Source organism: Lytechinus pictus, chromosome 11 (genome assembly GCF_037042905.1).
Source record: "Lytechinus pictus isolate F3 Inbred chromosome 11, Lp3.0, whole genome shotgun sequence".
In the NCBI taxonomy this organism is placed as follows: domain Eukaryota; kingdom Metazoa; phylum Echinodermata; class Echinoidea; order Temnopleuroida; family Toxopneustidae; genus Lytechinus; species Lytechinus pictus.
In genome coordinates, this window is record NC_087255.1 from 25,324,103 (window position 1) to 25,340,896 (window position 16,794).

At 36.6% G+C, this 16,794-nt stretch overlaps 1 protein-coding gene across 4 annotated transcripts in view; it reads right to left on the reverse strand.

Annotated features, from left to right (window-relative positions):
- Positions 1–3,584: 3,584 nt before the first annotated feature.
- Positions 3,585–16,794, reverse strand: part of LOC129271070 (lysine-specific demethylase 4A-like) — a 35,323-nt gene continuing 22,113 nt past the window's right edge. For all 4 annotated transcript variants that reach the window (XM_054908423.2, XM_054908424.2, XM_054908425.2 and 1 more), the window contains 8 exons: positions 15,281–15,444; positions 13,580–13,784; positions 12,495–12,571; positions 10,369–10,533; positions 9,117–9,311; positions 8,125–8,298; positions 7,366–7,578; positions 3,585–6,730 (listed from right to left, as the gene is read on the reverse strand). In XM_054908423.2, the coding sequence (XP_054764398.2) occupies positions 6,134–6,730; positions 7,366–7,578; positions 8,125–8,298; positions 9,117–9,311; positions 10,369–10,533; positions 12,495–12,571; positions 13,580–13,784; positions 15,281–15,444 (1,790 nt within the window). In that variant the 3' untranslated portion in view covers positions 3,585–6,133. The remainder of the gene's footprint in view (positions 6,731–7,365; positions 7,579–8,124; positions 8,299–9,116; positions 9,312–10,368; positions 10,534–12,494; positions 12,572–13,579; positions 13,785–15,280; positions 15,445–16,794) is intronic.

Consider the following 16,794-nt stretch of genomic DNA (forward strand, 5'->3'; position numbering starts at 1 on the left):
AGGGTTTCAGTCGTGGCCTTTTACTGCACATGCTCATATTCTTTATCTACAAATTTGCTTACTTAATAATAATGCTATAGTCACGGAGTCACACCAATGTAACCGACTCCACACACTGAATACACAAAGTATATTAGATGATAATCATGATAATAAAGAAGACGACGATGATGATAATCATGATGATGGTGGTGGTGGTGGTGGTGGTGGTGATGATCATGATGATGGTAGTGATGATGATGATGATGGTGGTGGTGGTGGTGGCGGTGATGAGGATGACAGTAGTAGTGATGTTTTGCCAGGGGGTTGTTTTATAAAGCTGTTCGTTAGTTAAGAACGACTGGTGATCCTTTCTTACGCACTTAACCATCGCCAATGAATATACCATTTACCACAAGAAAGGATCACCAGTCGTTCTTAAAGTCGCTCTAACTTTATGAAACACTCACCAGAGGATACATATACCTTTAGCATGTCTGAATGAGCCGTTCATTTTCTTAACCCACTTGTTTGTATTTGGGGCAGGAAGTTGCTAGCCAAGCTCTGATTCAGTTCAGTCTTTTGTCATGCATGGATGTGGGGTAATACATTCTAAATACTTGACTTTCATTAATTGTGACTTTTTCATGACCTACAACCAGCACAATCAAATGTGAAACACAGTTCCATAAATGATTATTTTCCTGAAGGTTTTTATTCACAGAAAAAAAAAACATCACAGCAACAGAAGTATTTTTTTTCCATCCACATCAATAGGGAAAAATATTTTAAAAATTAACCATCACTGGATGATATACCTCCTGCTGCCATTCCTCATAAATTAACATGTCATCACGCAACAAATTAAGTTCATTTTACACTGAATTAATCAAAAATCTATCAATTTACACAGGTTGTTCATCTGCATATATATATGGTAACAAAAATATTCAGAAGTGACGCTGGTGAATAATAAAGTGTATCTCTCTGTGAGTTGGCCGATAAATGAATTAGTGATTGATGCCCAAGTTGTAATACCGATCTGGGCAATATTGATTTTTTTTTTAACGCTATTCAATAACACATGGGCAGATAACTTTATGTCTACTTCCATTATTCCAAGTAATGTCCTCAGCATTGCTGCCAAACTTATCAAGGGTGATTAAAACAGCCTCAATGGCCAATCTCAAGTTCGGTGTTGACATTTTGGTGTTGTTGGCCTGCTGTGCAGATATTTGCATCAGCTAAGCACCAGACTAAAAATGAAAGCTGGTCCGGGGAAAATGTCTCTAGGTGTTGATGATTTTGAAAGTTTGTAAACTCAAGTTAGGTTTTGAGACTAGAGAAGGCACACTGATTGTGCTTAACACCAATGCTAGCACCAACACCAAACTTGATATCACCCAATGACTGGACTCTGCAGAGGTTTCAGAATTACATTTACAAATAAATGGTCTAAATTGGGCCCCTGCATATTTTATTGACTCCAAAATATGAACACCTGAATCAAATACAACTTGATACAAACAAATTAGATTCTTGTTGCACAAAATCCTTAATTTTGATAAGCTGTTGATCATCATAACAGTTGTAAGATACCATAGGATAGCAATCTTTTTGAAACCCTGGCCCAATTACATGAAACTTAACAGTTGATCATGGGTACAATTTTAATCATACACAATAATCAATACAATCAATCATACAGTGAATAAAATAAAACTTCAAAAACAATTTTTATCCGATGTTTTAGTTGTGTTTGATCACAGCTACATGCAACAGGTCTGAGCCAGGATCTACCCACTCACATCAAATCCTGTGCTGTAGCTGGTGGTTTCATTTATGTGCTTATCGAATACATGTACCAAGGAATCATGATATCCCCAGTTCACTTGTGTGCATAAGAAATTGCATGTGGTTGTAATAGTACTAGTACTTGCCCGAGTGTAAGTTCTACCAAGCAAGCACTTATGAAATTACAGAATAAATAAGACTGGAGTTCTGATATTATTGACAAAACTGGTATTACACATTGTTCCCAGATTCCTTATTCAAGGGTTGTTGTTTCCTCTTTTTAAGTTCTTTTTAAGTTATAAAACCGGTTATTCTAAGAAAAGGGGAAACAAAATAAAGCTTTTGGCAAATACTTGACATAATTCTTAAACATTTAAAGAACATATATGTACAGGTATACAGATCTACTGTATTTGTTGTATTTCAATACGTATAAAAAATCTCTCAACATTTATATATTTATTTGAACATGTACAGAGTATCAGAAAACCAGCATTTTCTTTCACTTTTGCTACAAAAAAGAGGGTTTTGCATTAAAATATAGTAAAGTAAAGGACATTGACAACCCATAGCAGTATAAGTGGCAATCAAACAGCACTCCCCTACGCACATGGAACTTCATTTAAACCAGTCAGAGCGTATGCAGAAGAGTTGTGTTGGGACTTTTTTTATTTGCGTTAAAACAAAAATCTTTTGGCAGATACGTTAATTCAAAAAGGTGTACAATGTAACTCACATATGGGTGATGCTTTATCACTAGTGCTTTAGTCACACCGACGAAACGGGCTCCAGATTGAACGATGGCATGCAATTGGAAATAACATAATAGCTTAGGTCTGCCTTGAGTAGGCTTCGCTGGTGTGACTGTGGCATGACATGAACTGTGCCTTTTTTTTTGCTGCATGAAATATCCAAATGTCATGTGCAGTATAAAGGCCACCGCACACCTTATGACCCGACTGGTCTGCGACTGGCTTGCGACTGAGGGGAAGTGAATCGCTAGGTAGTCATACGCCTCGACACCGCACACCTTGCGATCCGATTACCATGCGACTCACGCATGCGCTTTTTACTTTTAGCCATAGCAACTGAGAAAATGCGCTTACTACTGCGTATGCGCGTTTATCATATACACGTCGTGCAACACTGCTATCTGATTGGCTGGAAGTTGGATTGAGCTTGCGATTCAGTCATAAGGATTCGACATGTCAAATCCTTACGATTTTCCTTGCGACTTGTCTCTGACCGGTCTGTGACTATCAAGCTGACAAGAGCTGTGACGTCACATCTCCCCTGACTCAGTCGCAAGCCAGTCGAAGACCAGTTGGGTTGTAAGGTGTGCGGTGGCCTTAATAAGATAGGAAAAAAGGATGAAACTGGTCAAATATTGGGCTGTCCTGAAATAATTCTTATCAGTACTGACCAATTATTATCAACAAAATGTTATCTGCAAAATAAGCAAGGTGTAAATGATGCATTTCAACAATGTCACCACATCAGTAACTTACAACTGCAGCTCGTAGTTTTTTCTGAAAAAAAGTTTTCTCAAACTCAGGCCATTTCATATTATATGTGTTATAGATATCAAACGAGTCAACTATCTGCTTGCATATTCTTCTGTATTTCACTATACTCTTTGCCCATAAGAAATCTCAAAGGACACAGAATTCTTTTCAACTGCACATAGCGTTAACTTAACAAGGACTCCACAGTGCATTGGCAATAACATGACATAAGTTTGTTTTGTTTTTTTTTAAATAAATACCACATACCCATAATGCAAGCAAACACAGAAACACTGTATCAAAATGTAATCTTTACAAATGAATTTACATGTATTTACAGTATGCTATACATTATGTTTCTCATGGTTATAATCTATATGGTAGAAAATGAAAAGCATGTAACAAATTCAAAAGTAAAAACCTAGGGAGGATGAGTTTTCATGATACAATTCAACATGGTTTCAAATTCAAGGGAATGGTTAGAGATAGCTAACTGTAGGCAAGACATAGGAAATTTCAAAGTCGACAGCGCTGGCAAATGGTTTTGCACCACTTCATTTTTCACTGCCGTCCCATTGGATCCCTGTGGATGAGAAATCCACAGCTCCAAACACTAAAAAGCAAGGGACCGAAGTCGACACAGAAAATAATTCGATGAATACAGCAACTGAATTTTGGATGGTGAATTTTGCTGTTCTTTACATTTTCAATAATTTCTACATTGACCAGTCTCATTATCATAGAAACATATAAATTGATGCTTGAAGGGGTAATCTTGATACCTGAAATTTCATATAAACCCACTTTATTCACAGTCAACTTTTAGTAAACTCTCAAAATCATTTTTTTTTCATTCTTATTTCAAGTAAATCATTTTATAAATAAACCATAAATATAGAAATTTTTATCATAATTTACAAACCAAATTAATTCATTTTCAGCCAGTGAAAACACATGACTGCATCTATGTATGAATACTGAACAGACCTTTTACATACTTTGCCTATGGCAGTTGACATTTAAAGCATTACAACACTAAAAGCTGCTAGAATATCTAGCTCATGCTGCATTAATTTAATATTAAAACTGCCAAGCACAACTGCACATTTTCTTATATGCTGTATATACATTTCATGTACAAGTCTATACAAAACGAGGTCATCAAATATTTAATGTGCACTGTAGTGAATTCTTATGACCTAGAGTATAAAAAAATATCAGTCTAAAAGTTGGAGGTAATCAATTATACAAAAATATTAAAAGACAATATCAACCACGACCTGGGGGGTGTTTCACAAAGATTTAAGTATGACTTAAATCGTACTTAAATGCCGACGGGTACATGATATGCAACACACAATCTTATTGATCAATACAAAGTAGTGCGCGTCCTTTTGGCATGATCTGACCAATGCGGTGATGTCTTTTATACCGCACTCAACTATGCATTAAAGTGCAACTCTAAGTCATACTTACATCTTTGTGAAACACCCCCTAGGATTTTCATTGTAAAGTGAAATTTAGGGAAAAAGGTACTAACGATTGAGAAAACAATTATGTGTACAAGTGTATTGTGTAAGCTGTTGCAATGGCATTCCTCTGACACAGAATATCTTAAGTTTAATAAGAAAAATTTTTATCAGCATGTCAAATTTCTGAAATTCCAAAGTTGCAATTCAAGGTAAGAGTTGATGTTTCATCGCAGTGCTGTTCAAACTTTGTATCTCAAAATGTTAAAATCAATGACAGCTCAGAAAAGTTTTATTTTAGAAATATAGCAATGGTGGCAACCTAACATTGTCTGAAAACAGTCTACTAATTCTTGTAGTAAACTCTTTCTACGCAAAAGAAAGCTGCTGCTTATGTCATAATTCTAAAATTAAACTTTTTATGACCTGTCTTAAACAATCTTAAATTTTAAGATACAAGGTTATATTAACACCTCTGAAACAATTTGCTAAAAATTCAAGTTAAAAAATAACAAAGAGGTGGTTTCTATGTAAGTTTTAGCATGGAATAGCAAATACGGCTGCACAATATGGCAATAATATCAGAATATTATTACATTAAAATTTCAGTGCAGAGAGAATATTTAGTGAATTTTACTTGACAATATTTGACATTTAACTGCGTTTTTGACAGCTGGCAATAATCTATACCAAAATTTTCAATATTGTGCAAGCCCTTAAGCCAATCTACTCTGTATTCCAGTAAACAAACCAGTTTACAAAATCACACCAAGAGTACTTGATACATATACATGCTAAATCGCCTTTAAATTTTGAGATTTTTTATTTGATGGCACTGGTAGAAATATTAGTTTTAAGAAAATCAGAAGAGTTATTGTAAAATTGACAATTCTACATCTCGGAAGACACACAAAGATATAAATGGCCTTTTTCATAATTGAATGGTGGGTCTAACATGTATCTGTAGTTACAAAATGAAAAGTGCACAATGGTCTGAAATGAAAATAGGACAGATGCATTGAAGTGTTCATGCATCAAAGTTATATATTGCATGTGAAAAAACCTAGCATGCATTTGAAATTGAATGTCTAGAAGACATTCAGTTCCTGCGAAATTCCATGTGGAGTTTAACTTTCACTTTTCTGTCTGCTGAATGTATGCTCAAATGATGTAGATTTTGTTTATGGAACAACACATCTGTACATTTACACCTCTGCATTATAAATATTTCTCCTTGGCTGCTGGCTTCACCGATAATTTCAAGCTATGTCCTTTGCCAGGATGTATGAATCCCTGCAACTAGCATCCAAAAAAGGGTAAAAACAATCCTGTGGCTATTCAACAACTTGCCTTGACTATACAACCTATACATGGCTATTTCAGAAATCACTGCGAAAAGAATTGTCCATTCTGCGGCGTTTCTCCCGGTCTGAATGACACTGTATCAATTTTCAGCGATGCATCATTAGGGAAGAAGACTTGGCCTTCACTGCTAGACCCTTGTATTGCTTGAGAGTCTGATTCAGTCTTTATTGTCACACCCGGAGCGATTAAAACACCACCTTGCAACGTGGGATTCGCAATACTGCTATCATCGAACGGCAATGAAAGTGTCGTGACAGAAACAGAGTCCGGTTCATCTTTGATTTCTACGATACCCGCATTCACACCGTCTGTCGATTCCTTCCTGTCTGGGATGTCGCAGCTCGTCGACGGGCCAAACATAGTTTTCCACGAGGATGCATTGTGAGTTACTGATCCCTTTTCAGGGGTGCAATCAGTCCTTTCCTGATTTCCTGAAGTGACAGGGGTAATATTAGAAGATACACCCGAGGTTAATCCTATGCCTGATCCTGTCGATGCTCCTGTGGCTGAAATCCCTGCTGCCATTCTCTCGTCACCATCCGTCTTGATTGCCTTGTATTGGTTGGACAGTACAGCAAGATCACTGAATCCAATATACCGCACTTCTGTAGCTTCAGACTGGTGGAAGAAAAGAAAATGACACAGCCGTTACTTTTTTACCTGCCTTAAACATTACCCAGTCATAAAATCATTCATCCAAAATATTGATTCCACCTGGAACGTGCATCCCAATGAAATCACCAACACAATTTCCATTTCAAAAGATATCTCAGGAAATTAAAAAAAATTCTCAAAATCTTCTTGTAATGTTACTCTTACCAAGCAGCAGATCCAGGATTTTACAAATGAGAATGGCCTAGATACTCAATTTGCTAGCAAACCCTCTCTTGCAAGAATGTTATTGTTGGCAAGAAAAAAGATAAAATGGAATCAAGGAACAGGAGCTCAAGTTGAGCTCTTGCAAAGATAAGAGCATCGTCATTGGCAGATCATCCAAGAACATGAGGCCAAGACCCCCTGCCAGTCTTAACTAAACTCTTTTGGGCCAGGATTGGTGTCATTTATAGATGACTATGTTCGTAACAGTGAAGCCCTTTCTCCCATCCCAACCCTAAAAGCACAACACACCTTTTCAGCTATCCTACTCACTAGTCTAAACCGAACTTTCTTTGGAATGGGTTCACCATCCTTGTAGATATCTTCCTTCTTGACGGTGATGCCCCTATCCCACCCCAAAAAGTAATCTTACTCACCAGTCTAGACCGAACTCTCTTGGGCATGGGTTCGCCGTCCTTGTAGATATCTTCCTTTTTGACGGTGATAACAGACCCATCTTCAAAGAGGACCTCATACATCTTAGTAGAGTAGCTGTTAATGAAGGTTCCAGGGTAGAGGAGCCCATCTACCCAGCGCACTTCAACGTCGCTTCCGACCTCAGGTACTCCGTCAGTGGCTATGTTGTGACTCTGTAAAAGAGAGAGCAGGACAATGTTACAAAATAAATCAGGTGTTTTCGTAAATCACACTTCACTATACATCCCTAAATGAAGGTTCGAATATTCTTACCTATATTTGTTATAAACATTTTATATAGTATACCCTATCATTGGTTATGTTGACTATACAAAATGAGCAGGACTATGTCACAAGATCAATTGCTTAATGCTATTTTTTGTGCCATATATTCATAAATGAAGGTGAAAATATCCTTATATTTTTTGTAAATATTCTATAAAGTGTACCCTATCATTTGCTATGTTGTGACTGTAAATATACCAGACTTGCGTCTTGCACAACCTGGATTTAATACAAATGTTTAAATGATCTACACTTAATTCAAATGCCATAATTTTGTGGCCTTCCTAAAAATATTTTTTCTCTCTTTTTCAATTCATACAAAAGTTACAAATCTCTCAAAATACGATGAGTCTGGCGAGTCATTAAGTGCAGTTAGAATGGAGAAAGTGGGCTCAGATGTATAAAAAGGTTATTTTGATGGAATTGGTCATTACCTCAATGTCTTCAGGGTAGAGATTATCACAGAAGCTTTGGTCTTCCTTGAACTCCACATGACAGAACAGCTGAGCCTTCTCCCCTTTCACCACTGATTTGTAGTAGCGATTGTTTTTGTGCTTGGCAATTACTTGGTCTCCTGCATGGATCTCTTTCATCTTACGAATCCTTGTCTGTGTGAGAAAGAGAGCAGTTTGACTGTTATTATGGAGTCATCAACCAACACAGAATATACATACAGGGCAAGTATGCCTGGGTCAATTTTTTTTAGAACAACAGAAATCTGGTGGACATTTTGCACATTATACATCCTGCTCTATTAAGACTTCTTATAACAAATGCACATTTTCTATTAATGAATTTGCTGTCACCAGATCAAATTAAATGATTTCAGTGAACCATTATTGCAAATCTGTTATAAGAAACAAAACCATGGTATGATAATTGATTCCATTTAACCAAATATTCACACATGGATGCAGACTCACCATCGAATCTACAATTTTCCATCTATCATGGGGGTAAATGGTAGAAGTCCTCGAATTATAACATGAACTAATGAAATGTGTTGAATACAGGACGAAGGGGCGAACAGGAAGGGTGTTGATACAGGGAACGGGACAAATGAATACAGGACCATTGTGTATAACAGGAAAACATCTGCGCCCCATCACAAAAAGATCAGCGCTTGATCAGAGGGTTAATTTTTATGATTGATTAAATTGATCATTATACGCATTCAATTTTACATTATCAACTCTCTAATCAATGCCTTGTTGTTACAGACCCCCCCCCCCCCCCCCTCCCCCAAATAACTTTGGCCCATCTTCATTGATTTCAACAATATTCTGCTGTCAAACAATCACAAGTAAATCACCAATGCCTCGAAAAGCACCATGCAAACACATATCATATCGCTAACATACATGTATAACACCAGTGTCAGTACAGCAGAAGGGTAACAAAGCACAATGAATAGATGGACACTCACCCAATCTTTGACGTTGACAGGATGTCTAATACAGGTGGCAAAGACTGCACATGGCCAGACCCCCGGCTCCATGATCACCCCCGCTGCATTGGCACACGTTACATGGAATGATATGGCACACTTGCCCACAGAGCACTGGATACAGGATCCAAACTTAGGGCTGTACTTGATGAACGATCGGCAGAAAAAACATTTCTGGAAAGAGAGTATTCAAAAAGAATAATAACAAATTGATTACTACACCATAACAACTTTGAAATCAAAGGGTAACAACGGTAATGATGCTCACTGTCAATCAAAATTAAGGACTTCAATGATATTATGATTTGTGACCAGCCACCTCAATACCAACAATAAGTCACCCAAAATATATTTTTAATGACCTAGATAAAGAACATCGTAAGCTTTAAAGATAAATTCCAGTTGTGGGGACGATCTCAAAATGACTTTACAGAATTTAATATAATGATCACCAAAGTGTCTGTTTGTATGAATAAAAAATATGTGCCAAAGGATTCTGGAAGAAATTGTGTAATTGCTGAGAAATAAGCAAAATAAGCGCGGATTCTTTCACTTCCGTCGGGTCTTTATTCCAGCAATAATAATACACTGTCCCACGTGTGCCTATCTGTGTTGGCGATCTTCAGTGTGATCGTTTTTTAGCTTAGATATTATGATTTCACAAAGTTCAGTTTATGTAACTGTACCAGATCTAGATCCACGATGATATAGTAATACTTAACCTTGGTTTTACAGACTTTCTCACAAAATCAGTATTTTACTGCAACTAGTGTCATTTAGCTTTAAAGTAATATTTTAAACTGAAATAACCCACAGATTTATTTGATTGAATGTAGATGAAATTCTATGAGAGCTTCAAGAATAAGGAATAAGGAGAAAAAACAAGGTTGAAAGGGGTTTACTCAAGAATGAGATGTGCACATTGTGCTATCTCCGTGAACTTCCAAGCTGTCTGAACAAAGTGATATAAAAAAACTCTCGGATCTCGTCTTACAACTTCAAGATTTGACTGTATGAAGAAGAATAATTACTTTTTTTTCAGATAAGCTAATATTTTCCTTTTGTCTTTTTGATGGCCAAATTACTATTTTGGCCTTTTTCCAGAGAACCTTCCCTGGTGACTAAATATTGGTTTGGGGTAGCAGTTCACATTCAACCACAAAATTACGGTATTAACAGTTTGCAGTGGAGCCCAGGATCTAGCAAATCAACCAAACTGAAGAGTTCTTACCAGTTTTAACCTTGCTTCCGAGATGTTCGAGCAATCGATGGGACTCCTCTCCTCTACATTGACAAAGCGGACCTCTGGGATAGCCATAGCACACATGATGTGGGCCCATTTCCCGGTAGTGGTATGTCTCAGTGCCCCGCCCCGAAGGTTGCACAGACAACAGACCTACAGTCAATAAAAAATAATTATCAGTCCACCTTCCATAGGTCAAAAAAAAAATCGCCCCAGACAACACACTTTTCTATAAAAACCAAATTACACAAAATATGTGCGAATTAGAAAGTCAAAAAGGGGCCTAAGCTTTCGATCCTAGCAGAATCTTCGTCGGAGGCAAAATGACAAACATATAAAGTGGAACAACCATAATATAGACCACAAACAAGCTACAGCAACACTAGAAACAAGGAGACAAAAGGGGCATTAGTGAGTAGAGAAGACCAATCAGGTTAGTGAAGGGGATGAAAGAAAAGGAGTAGGCAGACGCAAAGGGAAGTTAGTGTAAGTAAGGCCAGTAAAAGACCTCAAGCCAAGAGGGATTAAAATAATGAGGCAGGCAACATCAAACAGGATCTGGAACAAAACAGTGATAATGGGATGAAAAACAAGAGAATTAGTGAGAGGTGGGTCAAACAGGTTACAAAGAAAGGCTTAATAAACTGGTGCATAAGAGTGGGGGAAAAAAAGAAAAAGAATGGGGAACAACTGATAATGTGCAAAAGACATATAAGTATATATGATAAAGCATTAAACAAACTAAGAGAAGAAGGTAAGTGTAAATATGTATCTATAAGTGATATGTATATAAATATATCCAAAAAAGAAATGTATATGAAAAAATATATAAATACACATATGGTGTAACTGATATTGTAATCCGCTAGGTGTGACGGGAAAAAAACATAAGACTATATAGTAGGGGGAAAAAAAAAAAAAAAAAAAAAACCTGTATATGTAAAAAAGAGGAAGCAAATTGCCTAAGAAGGTAAAAGCAAATATAGAAGAGAGGGGGTGTATTATGAAGAAACCATAGTATACATGTAAATAAGCAAATGTGGTAAATCTAAAAGAGGTGAGTGGAGAAAAAACAAATATATATATATATATATATAATAATTATTATATCGCCTGAATAAGGAAGGAAAAATTGGAGCTGAGCTTGTATGAGATATGGGAGGAAAGTAGAGTAAGAAACTATAATGTAACTATTCAAAAGAGCTGAGGGGAAAAATTATATGTATATATAAATTGAAAGTGGATAGGAAAGAAAAATCAGTCGTTCCCCTCTTGGATGTTCAGGCCATGAGGTTGGGTGGTGCGAAGTCGTCTCATCCAGAGCTTCTCCCTGCTAGTACGGACTGAGTCAGGACGGGTACCTAAAGATTCGATGCCCTGTAGCATCATGTCAGTGATGGAGTGGTTGGGGAGGTTAAAATGGCGGCCAACTGGAGTGTCCAGCTTTGCTGTGTTGACGGTGGATCTGTGCCCGTAGAATCGTTTCTTGAGTGTGGTCTTGGTTTCCCCTATGTATTGTACCCTACAAACTCTGCAAGTGATGAGATATACAACATTAGTGGTAGTGCATGTGATGTTGCCCTTGATTTGGTGAGACAGGCTGGTAGAGTTGCTGGTGAAAGTATCGCCCTCGTGAAGGTGTATTTCACATATGATGCACCTGTTGCTGGTGCATTTGAAGGTGCCATGCTGTATGGGAGAAGAATGGTTAGTGAGGGAGGGCACTTCAGCACGAACAAAATATGTGCGAGTCACTTTTTCTAGTTGAAGTTTAAATAAATCAAACTATTTCACCTGGGGTTTTTTTTTCCGCCACATTTTTAATGTGAGGAAATCTGAAAAGCAATTCTGTGGGGTGGGCCTTATTAAAAATTTCTTCATAAATAACATCAAGGAATGCGTAACCTCAAAATTGTTGCCAATTTTCCCACAAGTGTTCTATGTGAATTTTAAATCAGGGCCCTGTGACACAAAGCTTAGCTCTCGATGATGGGGCTACTTTTCACTTAACTCTTTCTTCATTGCACTGATTACTATTACATGCAATAAAGCGTATGAATCAAATACCCGATCAATTGCTAAGCTTTGTGTCACCGGGACCCATGCATACTTACTGCTGACCAGTCTTCTTCTTGACACCTCTCACAGACCCATGGTGATTCACCTTCTATTGGGGCTTGTCCATAACAACCTGTTGGGATAACAACATTAGTTTGTTACCATTCAATCATGTCTCAAGGTAGGAAACAATAGTCCCGTCTTACAAAGAGTTATGACGGATTCGATCAACCTCAGCTATATGGAAATCCATCAATGTCATAATTTTTCCTCCAGGAAATTCAACAATATCTATTGTAAACAAAGGGTAGCACACTGAATTGTCACAAAAACGATGACTGTATGAATATACATCGTATCTAGAATTTTTTTGAACAAGTATTTAGTTTAGATGTTGTCGTTGATGGCTTTCCATAGTTGTAATCGATTGTACCAATCGCAACTCTTTATAAGATGGGCCCTGGACAGTAATTTGTTGAGTTTGATATGGCAAGTCATTTTACCACTCCATTCTACTTCTTGATATCAATAATTGCCATTTATACAAAGAGAAATCACTTTGTGGTATCAATATATTGTTATCAAGAACCTGATTTCCAGAAAACAACAAGAAAAGAATTTGATTCAATTGAAGGCAATGCATTGGCTTATGCTGGTTAAAATTTTGAGGTATACAGTCCCTCAATAGATGAAAGAAAAACCACATATCGATGCAAGTACACGGATATTGCCTGAATTTAAGTATTCAACTTTGAGACTCATTGGATATTGTTATATTTAATTAGCTATGTTTTTGTTTGTGTTATTTATTTCCTTTCCGTCATTTGATCTTTACTCAGGGTTGACTCGGCTAAGATTTATAACACAGTCAATGTTGACAATTCTTTGTTTATGTAACTAACATGCTTGACTCACTTTCATTTTTGTTTTTGTTATAGTGATAATAAATGTAATTTTATTATCTCTTATTTTACAACATTTGTAGATTTGAATTAAGTGAAAACAGATTGTTTACAAATTAAGCATCTTTGAACAGAGCAGCTTTCTTTCACCTCATGTGAAATTTTGCATCATTTTGCTCATGCCCATTCACTATAAGTACAAATTTGTACAATTTCTACAAATCTGGAAACCCACTTACTAGCATGGACAGCCATATTGCAAGAACTACATGTGAGTATGGGGCTACACGCCTCAGCATCGATGAGAGAGTTATGACACGATGGGTTGGAATTCTCCTGAGTAGCAGCAAAGCAGTCTTCTGGTGTAAGAACAAACTTCCTATAGTCCTGGGAAGACCCAACCAGCACGGTTTTGCCCGAGTCATCTTCATCGTAGATACCAAGCTGTATGGAGAGAAGATGTTCAAACGTTACAACTTAAATAATATACAAGGCAAAAGCGATTTTGTGTCTCGCCCACTTATGAAAATAACCAGAAATATTTTGATTTATGAGGGCACGCAAAAGAATTGTATCGAAACTTCATTGTGAAATAACTGGGATGGAATAACACTTGTCATAAGAGTCTTGCATGTAAACGGACAGACGACGGACAGATGACAGACGATGGACGGACGACATTTGGATCCCTAAGTCTCGCCTTCACCTCTGGTGGGCGAGACAATAACAATAAGCTTCAGTTACGCAAGACCTGATGAATGAATGGAATAGTTCTTGCACCAAATCAGAGAAATTAATAAACCTGTCAATAGAGTAATTTTTATTATCTATTGGTTTCATGTACCCCAGTTATTGTTTAGAAGGGTACTTCTGACCTCTATCTAATACTTTATAACAAAGGTTCTTTTTTTGTTGCTGTTGTTCATTCAAAAGATGTATTCATAACCCTTAAGTATACCAAAGCCATGCCCTGAAGGTGATACAGAACCTGGCAAATATAGTATTGAAAAAAAAAGGCTTTCAATTAACTCCTATTAAAATTTACCACGAATAGACTTCCAATCTATTCATACATGTACTTCAGAGTACTTGTAATACACTCAGGGTACTTCTGAATAGACTAAGGGTACCTTCCCACATATATTCATACATACCTCAGAGTTCTTCTAAATCATGGGTGTTGGTGTCAGCATAGAGGATTATCTTTTGGGGGGGGGGGGCAACAATAGATGTCCAATGCCCCCCCCCCCCCTCATGAACAAAGAATAATCCTCTGCATTTCATCTATTCATGCATTACTCTGGGTACTACTGAATAGACTCCCATACATTTGTAATATCCTTGTTACTTCTGAATAGACTTGCTGTTTATTCATACTTTCATGTTATATTAAAGTATCACTTTGTATCGTTCTTTTAATACTTGCAAAGCTGCGCAAGCTAATAGAATTGAAAAGAATGAATAGCAGAGCTTATTAATTTTCTTCTCTACTGAGTCATGAACAAAATGTATGCTTGTTAAGTACTTTCTATTAATAGTAGAAAGTTGGTGTAAAGTGAAATAGAAATATAATCTTCTACATAAATCATACTGTGGTCTCTTACTATGGTAAGGTCAATCTTAGTTCATCAGAACATTTCTGTAAGCTTTTTGAAAATTCCAAGTTTTCTTTAAAGATCGCAATTTAAACAGTTTCAGCGAAAGCTGGGTAATGGATACTGGATATGTATGCAACCACCAATTGCATGTGTGTGGGTGTAGGAAAATAAAATCATTGTAAATGAAATGTGACTCAAGTCAGAGTTGGCAGCCCGTTGTATATTCATGAATCAAAAGAAGCAGGCACTTATAATGCCTATAAATACAAATTTTGATACTGTACCTGTATCTGCAGACATTAAGAAAAACATGAAACCCAAGAAAACTAACAAGAAATGCACCTTGTCATGATAGAAGATCCGACAAACACAGCATCCTGGCTTCTGATCAGCCATGGAAGCATTATGAACCTTCTCCATCATGAAGTTAGTAGGCTGAGTAACCCAAAGACCGTTGAGGGAACGCGCCCAGTCCTTCATTGCTCTGGATTCTTTGATTGTAAAGGCTACAAAAGAACAGAGAATCACATGTGAATTGCAATATCACAGATTTTTTTTTCTAATGACTTGACTGAAAAAAAAAGCCATCAACAGGTATATTTGCAAACTACCATTATGATTTACTTCTTAAATTACAAAAACCAAAATATGTGAAGTTAAATATGCACATAATTTATGAAGAGATGTGCCCAGGTTTGAGTAGATATACTGATTTGAATGCAAGTAGTCTTATTTATTTGGTGGGTGGTAAAGAGTCTAAGCTCAAATAGTAATAACTTGAACACAACTACAAATAAGTAAAATGAATGTTGATTTGAAACACTAAGGTTCATAAGCCAATTCATTCTCTACAAAGACATTACTTATAAATTACACCCCCAAAAAAAAAAAAAAAATTGAAGTAACAATAATAATACAAATACAATAATAAATAATAAAATTTCTAAATATGAAATAAATAATTTGACCTTTAATGGAATCAACAACCTTTTGAACACACATGAATAAAAAGTGAATAGAAAAAGGAAGAAAAAAACATTATTAGTAGCAAAGAAAAGCAAGACTAAGAGACACATGAATAAAAAATGAAAAGGAAGAAAAATATGTATACAACTTTACAAGCCCTACATGTACAAACTGATTTCAATTTCTCTTTTCTAAAAAGGCTAATTCACTGCCTAAGCCTTAAGGAGTAAAAAATATGTTCGTGAATGGTCCCAGCACTTTAAACCCAGAAATAAAGGGTTGCATTTCATACCTCCCACTTCCAAATAACTTGCAATGATTTCAGCTTCCATACAATATAAACTAAAGTAGGGACAGAAAGCAATGAGTACAAGGAGAGGAGGATTGATGCTGAAAGGGAGAAGTTTGGTGGTGCATTCTATCATCAAGCAGTGGCCAAATTAGAAGAGAGAAATTGAGCTTAGAATATTTTTGTTCTGCAATACATGTACAGTATAACTATACGCCTGTATCCATCTGGGATGGAAATAACTGCTGCTGCTGCTGCTACTGCTGAGACAACTGCCTTTTATTTATGCCTTCCTTACTTCTTCTTCTGTTCTGAATGGCACTTCAGGTATCAAAGTTTCCATAATAATTTTGTTATTACTCTTGTGAGAAATTTTTGATCTGTAGTTGCACCATTTCAAGCTAGAACTAACAGATTGCATCTGTCAGCTTGCAGCAATGTTCTGCGTTTGCCTTGGAGTGCGCTTGATGACCTAGGTCATATCAAAATGATGTTTGTGACCACTGATTGCCTATTTGACATTCTGTTGCAAATTTGCTACTTTGGTAACTTGAAGTATATTTTGCCAATCGAAACAGATAGCAACGAAAAAGTAAGAGTT